This window comes from Trematomus bernacchii, unplaced genomic scaffold (genome assembly GCF_902827165.1).
Source record: "Trematomus bernacchii unplaced genomic scaffold, fTreBer1.1, whole genome shotgun sequence".
Taxonomy (NCBI): Eukaryota; Metazoa; Chordata; class Actinopteri; order Perciformes; family Nototheniidae; genus Trematomus; species Trematomus bernacchii.
This window is the reverse complement of record NW_022987689.1, coordinates 6511323-6527567: the sequence shown is the minus strand read 5'-3', so window position 1 is coordinate 6527567 and position 16245 is coordinate 6511323. Positions and strand designations below refer to the sequence as shown.

The 16245-nt window shown below is 38.2% G+C and overlaps 1 protein-coding gene across 1 annotated transcript in view; it reads left to right on the top strand.

The window, feature by feature from the left end:
* Positions 1–9204: 9204 nt before the first annotated feature.
* The window catches only part of wu:fj49a02 (myomegalin), a 51039-nt gene continuing 43998 nt past the window's right edge, over positions 9205–16245 (top strand). Inside the window, exons 1-3 of the mRNA XM_034137530.1 lie at positions 9205–9404; positions 11147–11193; positions 11294–11361. Coding sequence (XP_033993421.1) covers positions 9355–9404; positions 11147–11193; positions 11294–11361 — 165 coding nt within the window. The 5' untranslated portion in view covers positions 9205–9354. The remainder of the gene's footprint in view (positions 9405–11146; positions 11194–11293; positions 11362–16245) is intronic.

Here is a 16245-nt window from a genome sequence, read left to right as displayed (position 1 = left end):
CCAATGTCACCCATGAAATCGTGCTACAGGGGATTACTTTGAAAAGAAAACTGGGTTAATGCTGGAGATCTTGAAGTGTTGTCTGGGCTCCTGTGGCCCCTGGGGTTCGATTAAGGCCATCTGTCCTGTTTGGTGTAAGATTAAGAACTCCTCCATGCGATGTCTACAGTCTTGATTAGTTTCTGGATTATATCTGAGAGAGGACATAAAGTTCAGAACAAAGATTATGTTTTTTCTCAGTCACTGGGCAGTTTCTAAAAATACTGTCACTTACCACTCTACTTTTCTTCAGATTGTGTGAATTAGGCCTCAACATCTCAGGGATAAACATTTGTAAACCTAAATCTGATGCAGCTATCTTCTGTATCAAAGCAGCTGAAGAGGATTACGTTGCTGCTGCCACATAGTGACCAGTGGCAAGCGAGAGTGGAGAGGGGTGGAGAGTCCAGCCTTAGAGCGGACATGAGATGCGATTAAATCAGACAAACCTTCGCATGCACAGCAGACACACAGTTAGTTTGAGGTGACAGATTCTTTTAGAGTCCACCCAGTTTGCTGCTATGATGCATCCTCTAATCTTAGGTATTATAGTCGTGAACACTTCTCTAACGGTCATCTTCTGGGTCTTCATCCTGGGCGACTACTACATGAAGTGGCAGACTGATTCAGAAGACAAACCCAAGAAGATCGTCACCCCGGCCTGAGGGTCGAAATGGACTGACTGAAACTGTTTTGTTTTTTGTTTTAGGACTAGTGAGTAAGGGCAGCTAGTAGTGCTTTCTGTGGAGTTTGCTTATGATCTTTCTGTTTCACCTACTTGCAAACTAACTAAACTGAAGGGATCCTGCAACCAATCGAGAAAAGAGTCCTTCTTACAGGTAATGCCTGGATTTATTGAATAATTTAGCACAGGTAAATGCATTGAATTGCACCTTTTTATTGTCTTTGAGTTGTCCTTAAGTCGTATTTGTGGCTTACAGTGTTAATAATCTGTTGAAACTGCACCACACAGTTTCAACAGGCTTTGCAAGTGATGCTTAATGACTTACGTCTTTTGTTTTGCTGTCTGCTGACTCAGATAATAGTGTGGCTTGCATCCAGCAAATCCTGTCATGGATTACGAAAGAACATCTTAATACTGAAACAGACAGCCTGACTTTCCTGAGACCCTCATCTTGAGGAACATGCAGAGACCTCACATTGCTTTTTCACTACACCAATCCTTCTGTTTTGTCTCTTTGTCACCTGGTTCCTCCTCTACTGGAAACTGGATTTTCTTTCAAGTTTAACCTTCTTTTAAATCTTGCTTTTATATCTTCTGCACAACATGACAGAAGACAACTTCTACCTTGGTCTGCACCCAGTCTCTTGGTTCACCCTATTGGCGAATATTGCCATCACCATAATAGAATGGAAATTTCTCATGTCCAGGTTTTGTAGCGTTCCCGAGCCACCAAAAGAATAAATCTACGAAGCAATCTACATCCTGATGCTCGATCGAGAACAACTGAGACGAGAAAATAAATATATTTAGATCAATTACCTGCCCACTTTATCCTTGATGGTGAGTTCTGCTGTGATATGACAGAAGCTTTGTTTGGCCTGTTTCTCTGTGTGACATACAATTTCTGACATGTGTTTTGTGGTTATTTCCAGAGACGCCTGTGTACAACACTCACCAATCCAGAAATCCTTTCATTTGCAAGTCAAAGAAAATAACTGAGGAGCTTTTTCAACTCTTTATCCCAAGGTAAGGAGTCATAACATTTCCTCATTTCATCAACAATTGCTCCTTGTCTTCTCTTATAGCTTCTCATAATTTAAGCGAGACAGGGAGATATGTTCTTTCCTTAACATATTTTCATATGAGTCTTTCATAAGTTGCATTTGATGATGTAGTTTTACTACCCGTGGGGATATTTATTGGACGCACTTTGAAATATCACCATCTGCTGTGTTATCAAGCAAGAAATGAGCCATGAAAATATATCAGTAAATTATGTGAAAGGACATTTATAGAATATAAGAAGTGGATGGATGGATTGAAAGCTCAGGATATCCATAAAGTGATGCAAGTTAAAAGCCCAGAGAAAGAGGGTTTACTCTAATATAGAATATGTATCATGTATATAAATATATATATGCAGCATGTTCATGGAGGACCATAAGCCTCTTTGTCGTATTACTGTCCACCTCTCCTCACTCATATCTCTAATCCCTACAGATGGAAAGCTGATATTGCTCTGTGACAGATCCAATCCTATTAGCTCTGTCTGTCCTATATTCACCTCTCGTCCGTCTCACACTCCTTGCTCCCCACCGATGGTGTGACCGAGGGCCCCTCAAAATACTAGAAGGAGGGATTCTGAGGTGTAGGTCTAGACAAAAGATTAGCACTGTTGGCATACCTTTGTATCACTCACATAAGAGACCATCTTCTCTTTTTTGGACCATATTGACATTTCCATCCCTCATCCATCAGGCCATACTTACCAACTTCAGAAAATAAAATGTTAAAATCTTCTTCTCACTTTCCCTCCTTGTCCCCGATGCACCTTTATCCCCCTTAAGCTTTCACAGTGCCGTGAAGAAGAAAGGCAATAAATCACCCAAAGAAACATCCAAAAAGCTTCACCACGTTGCTTGAACAGGCTATCTTTTGAAAGACAGTATCCACTTTTAAACTCTACAACAGCAACCTAAACCATGAACCAACAACCAGTTGTGTCCCTGAACGCCACAGGAGGAGCCCTGCTCCTGAACCTCTCACAGTGGGTGTTTGAGCACCGGAAGATCCTGCAGGTGACCAGCAGGAAAGAGGAGGAGGCCTACTTCTTGAACTACATACCGCCGGCAAGAGATGCTATAACTCTGCCGCGCAATGTAGTCTATATCGTAGCCGCGGTGGTGTTGGTCATAGTGGCCACTTACGCCATAGTAGGACATCTCATTAATGACCTGATGCATGACCTCACAGGTAACAGCCTGGCTGGTGTCGTCCTCTTCCTTTCAAATCACTCTTTTGGTGTCACTTTTTCCCCCCCGAGATGTTGGGCCAAGACTACATCAGTGTGTTATCTTTCCCTGACAATGTGAAAAAATGACTTTCCGTAACATTTACCCTGATGTTTTGTGTTCTGAAATCCACCTTCCCAGCTGTTTCCATGTTATACCATTAATGTGATTGACTAAAGTGAATAACTGCTCCTAAAATAACAGTGGTACTTTACAAAGTGGAGAGGGCCAAGATATCCAGACTTTTAGACCTAAATTAAGAACAATGCAACTCAAAAGCATCTTTAACTTGACCGCCTCTGCCTGATAAATGCCCACTTCTTTTAAAAATGTGTAGTCTTTTTTTACTTGAGAGAGCTCGCATTAGAACAAAATCTATATTTTCTTCTTAAGGATCACTGATGAGTAAAACCGCACTTTATATGTAAAATTGGGGCAGTGCCTCTTTGAAAGTTACACTAGGAGTCAAAGACAAATCCTCTTGTTTTACTGTCTAATTTCTTCTCTGTTTCTCTACAGACTGGTTCCTTGGTCCTAAAATAGTGGAGGATAATTCAGAGGAAGGGAGAGCGGAAACAGCAGAAGAGCACCGACTGAGCGCTTGCAGTAAGCTGATGGGGAAAGACAGGATGGAGATGGAAAAAGAGGGCCTGCTGCCGGGTTTCTATCCGGAAGATGTGGACTACCACCGTCCATCTGTCCATCCTCCATACCCCGGAGAAAAAAGAATATCTGCTCATAGTGTGACCTTCACCTGCCCCGTGACCTCCTATGCCACCTCCCTCTGAGTTCAGATCACTTTTTTTGTTTTAGCATATTGATCTGATTTCAATGCATTGATCAGAGTTGTCTCTTGCTGTAGTGATGCTTAATGCTAAGGTAATTTAGTTTTATAAAAAAACGCATGTGGCTTAATAGAACGTAAAGTTTGTACTTATCTTAATACAAAACAAATGCTTACTTTGATAACTTACATGTTCCATAATGTCTCATACATTTTCTACAAACTTTAAATATGTTTATGTGAGCTAAACAAATACACTATATTTCAATAACTTAAGTGTAAATCCAAAGACTATATATTTATATATGTATTTATACAGTATATAAGAAAAGCTGAATGAAAATATAAAGAAAGTTTTATAAAATTGTATGAGAATTACAATCTGTTTATTTCCTCACCGTCCAGTCAAAATCATAACCTGAAGTTTTCCATAACGTCAGACTTGTTGCTGTATTGTGTCGCGGAAGAAAAAAGTGTTTTGTCTGTTCTGGTGTTGGACTAAGCTTCTCTTTAGTAAACAACTGAATCATATGAGAGTGTCTTGTCTGTGTCCTTTAATCCATCTTACCTTCCTGTAATACCTGGGTATGTCAGGGGCAGTGACCTTATCCATAATGACAAAGGTCACTGTACATTAGTTATATTAAATACTGTCAGATAAAGCTGTAAGAGGAAGAAAATAGAAAGGTACGTACATAGATAGATAGATAGATACATACATACATAGATAGATAGATAGATACATACATACATAGATAGATACATACATACATACATACAAACATACATACAGTACATACATACATACATACATAGATAGATAGATAGATAGATAGATAGATAGATAGATAGATAGATAGATAGATAGATAGATAGATAGATAGATAGATACATACATAGATAGATAGATAGATACATAGATAGATAGATAGATAGATAGATAGATAGCTAGATAGATAGATAGATAGATAGATACATAGATAGATGGATAGATAGATAGATACATACATACATACATACATACATACATACATACATACATACATACATACATACATACATACATACAAACATACAAACATGCATACATACATACATACATACATACATACATACATACATACATACATACATACATACATACATACATACATACATACATACATACATACATACAAACATGCATATACATACATAGATGCTGTTCTATTCATCAGGTACATTTCTCTCACCTCATTAACAGACTGTGCTGGTGAAGGCGTTCCTCTGACCTTCATTGCCTCAAGCTGCTGCAGCTAATCTATTCCCATCTGCGTATCTCCACAGGCAGACAGAACATTTGCACAGGGAAACAAAATTAAAAACTTGTCAGGATGAGAGATGTAGTGGTACTTTTTATGATTTTAAATCCGCTTGGTGTTCACAAGAATGTAAAGACACCCGGTGTTTTGGAAGGTCGTTGCCTGCTGCTTCCTTGCTGTAAGTGGAAGTTGATCTGAATGCTACACGTTTGAAAGGTTAATGCATTTTCATTGTGTTAAATATTGTGGAGCAATGAGGTACTTCCTCCTGATCACTTTGTGAGTTGAAAAGATGTGTCGGCTCCTTTCCTTACAGTAATGACTCTGAGATATTAAGAGGATTCCCAGGCTGACTTTTAAGACTCTCAGCGATGGAGTGGACGGAGGACAGCTCAAACTTTCCTTACAGAGAAGACGATGGGACGGTGTTGTTTGAGAGCTACATTCCCCCCTCTCGGGACGCTGTCAACCTGCCTCCATATGTCCTCTACCTGATCATGGCCGTCTTCGTGGTGCTGGGTGTTCTTTATGCCATCATCGGCCACCTCATCATAGACCTCATCCATGACTTTGCAGGTTTGTTTCTGTGCTGTAGGTCCTTCTTAAGTCAGAAGTAAGGGGAGACTGGGGTTACAGTAAGTGGCACAGTTTTCACCCTCTGCCTCATTTCTCTATCATCATTTCTGTTAAATATTTCACAAGCAGCAAATGAACAGTTAAGCTAGTAACAGCTATAGATTTGTTTGAATGTAGACAAATGTTTTCTATAATTAGGTGATAAATGATTAAAGTCATTATGCATGTGTGCAAACCATACTATGGTCCCATCACAGGGTTGGGTAGCCAATTTAAAATGTTATAGTTAAAGTAAGAATATAAACAATTTGAACATTTAATTCAAGATTTGAAAAAATATTAACTTTTAATAGAATGTGTTAATCTTTATAAATGTTTCACAGATGTATTGTATGTTTAGTCCAAAGACCACTTTGTTGCATTTGATGAGCTACTATAAAACTGAAATGTTTGCCCGACGAAACATGTTGGTGACTTTCAAATGTTTTATTATTAGCAGATGAGTGCAGGTCCTGAACGCAAACATTTTGAGGCCCATTCTTCAGATTATCCACCCATGTCTCCCCTACTATGTGAATATCATCACTAACAGCATTTCTCTTTCATCCACTCTCTTTCCTCCCTCCTGTTCTCCAGACTGGGTGTTTGGGGAGCAGCCTGAGGAAGTGTTGGTGAACTATTGTGAGGCCAAGGATAAATTCATTGTAGACTGGTACCCAGAAACCTGCCCCGAGCTGGAGGCGATGGCCCAGGCTGAGGAGATGAGGATGGACAAAGACCCCACAATAGCCCCCGTCCCCTGGTTAATCTCAGAACCTCTGGGGGTCAAGTCGGTACCCCGGGTAGTCTTTGAGAGAAGGAGTTAAAGGTCACATATTATGCAAAATCCACTGTTTCATGTCTTTTATACATAAACATGTGTCCCCTCTGCGTTGAGATTCTGAAAGTTTCAGGAAAAAATATTTGCTCACTTTTTGTCCTGATCCATTTATATAAAAACCTGTCTGAAAATGAGCTGATCAGATTTTGGTCACTTTATGATGTCATAAAGTTTGGCTTGTGTAACCATTAGCCAATAACCACCCAAGGTAACACCCCCCACCTTATCACCTGAATCTCCTCCTAGAGCACCTTTGTGTTCTTTTTAACCAAATCTCTCTCAGAGGGGCGTGGGGAGGGGCTCCTTATTTTCATCTAAAGTAACAGACAGAGAATCAGCACTTTTGAAACAGGGCTGAAACAGAGGGGATTATGGGATGCTACAATGGGTGATCTGTTCGGTAACACTTCAGAGACATGTTTTGTATATATCTGAGACCTATAATATATTGATGAAAAACAGTATAATAGGGGACCTTTAAGAAATACAAGATCCTTCTGTATCTGGAGTGATTATTTTAAGAGGACTGATGTGTTGTTGAATTGAAGTATTACTGTGTATAGTTGGAGATGTTGAGTGCTAAATGCGTGAGTGCAAAGCAGGTTTATGAGGACATCTAGTGTTTGATGAAGTCATTGCAGCTAATTTGGCTGACTACAAGAGAATTGTAAACTTGCTGGCTTAAAAATAAACAAATAAAGCTAATTAATACCTTAGTCATCTCTGCAAAAAAAATCTCAACAAGCTGTTACTTATTCTGTAAATGACAATCTGTGAATTGTAAATAATGAGCAAGACATTTTTGTCTCCCCTGTAGTGCATTGATATTAATCCAACAGGAAATGTATCAAGAGTAGATGTTAAATACAATAGCACAGTAGCCTTATTTTAATAAAAACAGGTGGATTTTTTTTTTGAATGTATCATTTATATGAATATTGATTCAAGCTCTATGCACAGATCCAAGGACTGGATTCACAACTTAAAGACAACCATTTTAACCAAAGATCTTACGCTGATCTTAACCAATTGTTAAACCCTAACCTTAAAGAGTACCTTTGACCAAATAAAAACACATATTCCCTCACTCACTCACAAATGTATTACACATATCTTAATGTACCTAAAAATATCAGTGTGTCCTCCATTGATGATCATGCAGCAGCCTTCAGCAGTGGTTTGTGCTTACAGAGACTTTGGTTTGTTTGACCTTTGCAGCACTAAACTAAAACACATGTAGTTGAATTTAACACCCCCACTCCAGAAGAGGGCGCCATAGTTAACAAAAACAAGTCACAATAAACTCCACGTCACCACACATGATAGTATCAAGGAGCTGAGAAACCGTTTAGGACTGATGTGAGTGTATGTTGTTAGAAATAAGAATGCACCAGGCTTCTGGTAAATTAGTATTGAACTAAACTCAGTCTGATATATTTGGTCCTTTACTAGCTTGAAGTTATAATTCTTCATCCTTCAGGCTCATGGTGCCACAGGCTCAGATAAGAACTCACTCTAATCATTCAAATCTGTTTCATTTTGAGAGGAGACTACACACAGGTTTTGTTTCCTCTAACAAGATTAACAAAGCTCTTCCCCTCTACACAACCTTTTACTGTTACTGACTGCTAAACCAAACAACGATATAATCTTATTAACTTTGTCCCCCTTAATCCCCTTCTCTTTCAGAACAGGACCCTTGAGTCAATGTAAATAGCTTTCAATCAAAAGCCTCTACAACTTCATATAAATAACAGTTGAGTCGGACTCCTAAAATGTAACTCTGTCTAAATCAGTTTTTTTAACATGGGAAAGTTGCTGGATAAAGAATAATGAAATAAAATACTAACAATTAAGCAACATCTGAACAATGTGTGCTGTAAAGCCTTTATTACTCTCTGCCCTGAATACCACTTTGTTTCAACTGCAGAGAATTGTTGCCAAGTATGCATAAAGCAAAAGTTAGTGCAGAAACCATTTTCCAAGTATTTTGCAATAATTCAGTTAAAATTAGAAACTAGAGGAGAGATCATGTCATGGGATTAAAACAGACTGCAACCTTACAAAAATATATATATTTCTCTGATTCAGAATTGTGCAGTTTATTTGTACTTTAAACATGCATGACTAATAATTGAGTGTCCTATAGTGTGATAGAACTATTAATAAGTAAAAGTAAATCGAAATATGTATTGCATCACCGCTGCTTAGAGTTCATGCACAAGTCATTTGCTTGATAATGAATTGATGCATTGTAGCAATAATTGTAGTCAATATCAAAGAAGAGAGATGTAATTTCGATATTTCAGTCCAAGCTTGATTGGCCCAGCTACCTCAGTATATGTGATGTATAAATAAAAGGATTACATGAAAACGGTTTGATCTTCTGTCTCAGAGTAAACTGGACTATTAATCAACATTTTGCCTATATGGTAATGGTAACCTTATGCTTGGAAAATCAACAATTTTCAGTCAAATCAGGAAATTATTTGATCATTATTTTTACTCAGAATGCAGTTTTACTAGAAGCAGCTCATTGTTCCCCTCAGCTCGTGCTGGTGTTCAGGTTGAACAGTAGGGGCTCTGCTCTGTGGGACGGGGCTCTGTCACATCCAGCATTTATTCTCAGGGCGCGCATCCGCACACACCCCCTCCTAACCTGAGCGCGGTGCTTCGAGCGCGTACACTATGACATGTTCCTGACTGGTTGTATTTTCTGTCAAAATGAACAATGGACTGGTGATTTAAAGCAGCGGTTTACCGGCATGAATGCCCGTTGACTGAAGGAAACAGCCTATATGGATTGGATCTCATCGCCACCGGAGCAAATCTGGGGAGAGTCTGAGAGGTGAGGCGCTGTTAGGATGCTTGTGTGCGGGGGAACACCGCAGAGGAACACTATAGCCCTCACTGGGTATCTTAAAAAACGGGCTTATAAACTGTTGTTGGGTGAATTAAAAACGTAATATCGGTTTCTATGTGCTTATTTTCTATATGTGGTTTTCAGCGTTCTGTCGTGCATCCTCCGGTGTGATCAGGGCCGTGTCTGTATCACATACTAGCATCCTTTATGGGTCGGTTGTTAAAGGTATTGAAGCCACTGGCAATACAATTGCTGACGTTCATTTGCTATATTGCACCGGATGTCTCTATTGTCAGCCCAATGCATTCATAATTTATTTTCTGATTACATATATAGGGTAAATGACATGAGGCTAATTTTGGCCTACTTTGCACAAATGAACTTACATTGCAATACAGTAGCAAACATGTAAAGGGCCCAACACTGTATTTGGGATACATGGCCAGGGAGACACTCAATGAAGCAAGCCAAGAAGTAAAAACTAAGATTAAATTCCTTCAAATACTCGAGAGAGCACGACTAAATAAGGACTGACTGCATGACTTTCAATAATAAACATCGTTTTGACTCATCACAACCCACGTTAAGCATCAATATGGAGTATAAGAGTTACTTATCATTAATTCAGAGTTATCGCAGTTCAAAGTCTCCATGCAGTGTGTGGTATTGTATGTAGGTTACTGCATCACCAAATCCCTCCCACACAGAGGGGCTCTCACTGTTACTAAAAATGGACCATCACATTGATATTTGCACAACAGTAGTGAACACGTAGTGATATTGATACCCTGCCCACCACAATGATGCAGCATGTGTAGACTATTCATCCACCTGGCAAAAGGTTTAATCCTCTGGCATGCAGCAACTGTCTTTACATTTTCTGATGGAGCAGCTGTCGGAGGAATGTACACACAGAGATTGGAAAGGGGACAGCTAATGAACAGAATGCAGCCCTGTATGAGGGGTAATGGTTGGCAAAAATAGTGGGTTTATGCTGCTACTGTTGTGCTGTGGTCAGTGCACACAGATTATGAGACAAACGACACCTGGGGAAAGACATGCAAGAGCCCCCACAACCTCTAAGAGCAAGACAGATTTTATAGCTGTTTAGCCTTTTCTGTGTGTATCATTTTAGTAATTTCATGTTTATTGTAGTTATTTTGTGCCTATTTGTCATCGTTTTGTGTTTATTTTCTTCATTTTCAGTCTCTTCCTGGTTGGCATGTCTCTTTGTAGAACATTTTGTAGGTGTACGCCCGTTCATTAATCTTATAATGTGCACACAGTGTTTTATTTAATTGGAAATCACTCTGTTAAAACCAGATTAAGAGAACACTGATTGCACTGATTCCATCTGTCATGTGCACATCCAGGTTTGAGTTTTGGTTGGTAGATAGCAGGTAGGTACGTCTACTAAAGCTCTGAGTGGCTGAGTTAAACTTTGAGCCCCAGTTGCTCCCCTTGCTGGGACTCCCTGATGACCCCCAATTCCCCACAGACATGTAAATAAGATTATGCTGTTAGAGAAAGGATTTGAGCGGCTTTTTCAATTTCCAGAAGAGCTCTTTCTCTCAGAATTACAAAGCTTATTTTGTATGATATTCACACGTCTATAAATGTTGTGGTGGATATGCGGATATGGGTTTCTGATTTCATAGGTATATTTTCTTCTCTCTCTCTTATGTATTATGTAAGTGTTGACAATATGTTTTTGTTTCTCTCGACAGTGCTGTGGAAGAGCAGACTTCATCCAAAAACCCAGGTCGCATGACAGGTACACAGTGGTCAAGGATCATGTTAAATTATATTTGCTAAAATGGTTTGCTAATTCACAGATATTTGGTGATTTAAAAACATGTTTTTCCTCTGCTTAGATTTGTGTCGTAATGAAACAGACAACTCTCCTCCTCTTCAGCTTCACACGCTCAGGGAGTTTGAACAGGTGAGACCTTTTATTTTAAATTGTCAATGAGCTTAATAAAAGTGACACTTCTTTGTCCTCTGCCATAATGAACACTACTCTTGTCAGTAATAACATACAGTGCCATCTAGTGGCTTCACATCTTCCTGCAAGAAGTAATGAGCTGATTTTGGTCTGCCGTTATGCAGTAATCCTGCTATGGAAGAAGATTACTGAATATTGAGGAAATCTAATACGTATATCCTTACTCATATCCATACTCTCTCTGGAACATATTTTATTAAATGACTGTACAGAAAGGGGACTACAGAACTCCTGCAGCTGATAGTATCAGATGGAAAACACCCTGATCCCTCCTGGTTGTGAAAGAGTGCCTCTGGCTACAGCATGGCCTACTTTAGGATTTCTCATCAGACTCAGCCACACTATTTTTGGGCATTGTACCAGTCACATTGTTCAAAAAGACTACATTCAACATCCCTCTTGATGTTTGGCAGCAGGGTGTTGGAATGAGCTTGGAGAACAGTCCAGATCACAATTTAAACCTAAATATGACAATCATAATTCATGCTGATAAAGTGTACTTCAACAAGGCAAAAGTTGGATGTTTTTGTCTGATGCGACACAACAATGTAAATGTCTTTAAATTATCATGACTATGAATCCAAAGAAAAAGACTGACTGATTGGTAAACCAAAGCCTCATAAAGGTAGGATGTAAGATCAAACACACACTTTTTGCTTGTCTTGAGACAAAAGAGATCAGGGTTACAGTTTATGTAGCTGTTATGTGTTTAAATGAAAATATATTTTTGTATCTATTTACTTTTCCTCAGGCTCATCTTTCTTTTAAAAACATGTGCACATGAAAAAAACAAACATAATTTAAGCTTTGCATAAAGACTTGGATGCCTGCTTCGCTAAGCTTATTGCTGTCAGGATCTAGCTTTATGTTAAGTCCAAAACATCTTGTATCAAAGTACCCACACCGATTTATACCTCCATCCTTTTACCTGTTGTAAATTCTCGCCTTAAATATACAACAGAGATCATTGTCTAGGAACTAAAGTACTTTAATTCATATTGCCTTGTGTTGAGAACAGCAAGTAACCCACTTTGTATGAGTTTACACTGTCTATTTGTAATATTGTGTATTGTAACCAATACTACGTTATCTTATCCTCTGAAATACCCAGACTGTGTTAAATCAATTCCAAGTCCAACATGCTTTTTCTTAAATACACACCCCAATCTGTCAATGTTCAGACGCATACCAGATCAGAATATAACGCTTAACAAGCACTATAATAGTCCCTTAAAACTCACCACCAGTGTTCGTCCTTTAATGTTATTCTGGAGGTGCCTGAGCTCTGTTAAAACGGGAGGTGTCACCAACTAGTCACGAAAGGACTCAAAGTCAGTTGCATGGCTGCCAATTCATAAATGTGTCACTGAAATAAACACATACTAACCGCACATATTTACACACATTCACTCCTATGTATTTGTCTTTGATGGAGCGATGTAAAGTGAGTGTGTGTGAGTTGTGTCATGTGTGGAGTTTAAAAACACACATTATGTACATGATGTCATCCCTAATGTTGTGAGGAGACTTCGCTGGCGCCTGACCTATCTTTGCCCAGAATTATTTAGCAACAGCACGTAATGTGACACTTTAATAGACACACTCACTAAATGCAACAAGCAACAACAGTGACGTAACTGCAGGCAACAGTGGAAAGTAACTGAGTAGGCTAACTCTACTGAAGTACCGTCCTTAAAAATCAAAACAAAACAATTTGGAGGTAATTAAACTTTACTGGATTATTTCCATTTTATGCTACTTTATACTTTAACCCAATTACACTTCAGAAGTAATACAGATAGTGTACTTATTTGTGTATTAAACTACATATCTAGTTTAGGTTGTTTAGATGATACAGATAAGTGATACATAATTGTATCAAACATTTTTATACTTTCAGATAGTTTATTAAACCTTCTATGTAAATGAAAATCCACCCCATATATAGGGTCTTGTATAGTACTAGCAGCTGCAACATAACAAATATGATATCAAATATTATAATTCAATACGGTAATGTTGTAAAATGGGCCATTGTTCAAAAATATAACTTTGTACACCTTGTACTTTAAGTAGAAGCAGTTTAATGGTAATACTTTTGAGTTTTAAACAATATTTAGTATGAAGGGTATTTCCTTGTAACAGTGTATTTGGTCACTGTGGTAGTACTTTAACCAGGTAAAGAACCTGAATACTTTGTCCACCACTAAATGCATGTGTTAGTAACATGTGTCAGTGTTATTTTTAATGATGCTCTTTGCACTGTTTCTGTTGTAACTTTTATATAGGATAAACCAGACTTAGTGGAGTGTGTCTTCCTTTTTGATAACTCATCTCTCTGTGGGACGTCAGTCGGGGATTCACCACTCAGTGAGATTCAGGACACCTCCCTATTAATAGCCCTGTGGCTCCCAGCTCCCAGGTCTCCTATTTCATCCAACTTCTCTCCACTCACCTGTCTGTCGTGCTCCCATTACCTTACCATGCTGCTTAACCTTTGTCAGGGGAGTTTCTGAATGAATAGAAGGAACAAATAATTACTGTAAATATTTTCACATAGATTTCAGATGACACAATCACATCCCTTTCAATAATATTCACCCTAAGAGAGTCTAAAGGATTTATTCATTTAGTGCATTATTTAGGTATTGGCCAGTAAGTGTAGGCTACAGGCTGTCAGTTCTGTGATGAGGCTGCTGTCACTCATTCAGTTGTTATTACTGTATAGCTAACATGTTAGCAAACAGCTAGTGTCACATCCAGCAGGCACAACATTAGCACTCATTTTGACTCGTGTTTCGTGCCACCAAACGACTGTAAGTCAGACATTAACTCTGTTTTGGTCTCCTGCAACGTCTGAACAATATATCTGGACATTGCATTTATCTAACAATATTTTACTTTCTTAAGAGGCTAGCTTTAGCGAGTGGCTAATTGTACCTGTGTTTCCTTTGGTGCTGGGCAGGTAGCGCGGTTACTCTTATCCACTTATGTTGTTGTTTCTTGTTTTTGCTTTATGTTTCTTCCTCAGAAATGATACCCGCTACAGCTTAAAAACTAAAACTTCTGAGACAAGTGAGACACAACCATGCAATTAATGTCCTCGCCTTACTTCCAAAACAATTAGCTACAATTAGCTAGCTAAAAGAGACAAACGTAGAGCTGCTTAGTCGGCTGATAAGTATGTGTATGTTTATTGACCCCCTTTTACATTAGTGTTAACCAGTGGTATAATATGAGAAAGTACAATTATTCAAGGACTCTTCTTAAGTAAAATAATTGAAATCCGTGTACTTAACTTTACTCGAGTATTTTTACATTATGCTACTTTTTACTTCACTACATTTTTTTAGGCAAATGTGGTAGGCTACTTTATACTCCATTACATTTATTTTTGACATATTTAGTTACTAGCTACTTGCCACATTTAGATTATAAATACACCATTTTAATCAGCTAATACATTATTATATATTATCATAGGTTAAGCTGCCCAGCAGTTTAGATTAATTCAATACACCCCACTTTACCAAGTGCAACATTGAAGTGATGCACACATTAATGCAACAATAATTTAAATACAATCTATAAAATAATTAAACAAATATCTGGTGCTTTAAATGGCCATTTTGCATAACGTATGCTTTTACTTTTGGTACTTAAAGTATTTTTTAAGGCTAATGCTTTTTACTTATATTTGTAACTGAGTATCTTTACACTGCAGTATAGCTACTTTTGCTTAAGTAAATAATCTGAGAGGTTCTTCCACCTCTGGTGTTAACCTTCATATAGAATATATTGTATTTATGTTAATATAAGATATTTATGCTATTGGTCTCACTGAGTTCCTTTATCTCTTTTTATCGCCTCTATTTTGAGTAATGTGTCATCACTATCAGCCAGACATGCTATCATGTTAAATAAGGTCAGTGGTAGAATCTATAGGCACATTTTAGAGTAAAGTACTTAAGTACAATTTTGAGCAACATTTACTTTGCTTAGGCAAGGCAAGGCAAGTTTATTTATATAGCACCTTTCAACACAAGGCAATTCAAAGTGCTTTACAAAAAATGAAAGACATTAAGAAAATGGCATTTAAAATCAGTCATTAAAAAGAAAAGATAATAAAATAAACATTAAAAGAAAAAATAGATGGATAAAAGTTACAGTGCAGTTTAAGATGTGAATAGTTCAATTAAAAGCGGCGACAAAAAGAAAAGTCTTCAGCCTGGATTTAAAAGTAGTAAGAGTTGCAGCGGACCTGCAGGTTTCTGGGAGTTTGTTCCAGATATTTGGAGCATAATAACTGAACGCTGCTTTACCATGTTTAGTTCTGACTCTGGGGACAGAAAGCTGACCAGTCCCTGAAGACCTGAGAGTTCTGGATGGTTCATAATTTAGCAGTAGGTCAGACATGTATTTTGGGCCTAAACCATTCAAAGCTTTATAAACCAGCAACAATATTTTGAAATCAATTCTTTGACACACAGGAAGCCAGTGTAAGGACTTCAGAACAGGAGTGATGTGATCCACTTTCTTAGTGTTAGTGAGGACTCGAGCAGCGGCGTTCTGAATCAGCTGCAGCTTTCTAATAGATTTTTTAGTGAGACCTGTAAAGACACCATTGCAGTAGTCGAGTCTACTGAAGATAAAAGCATGGTCAAGTTTTTCCAAATCCTGCTGTGACATTAGTCTTTTAATCCTAGATATATTCTTTAGGTAATAGTAGGCTGATTTAGTAATTGTTTTAATGTGACTGTTGAAACTCAGGTCAGAGTCCATGACTACACCTATATTTCTGGCTTTATCTGTTGTTTTGAA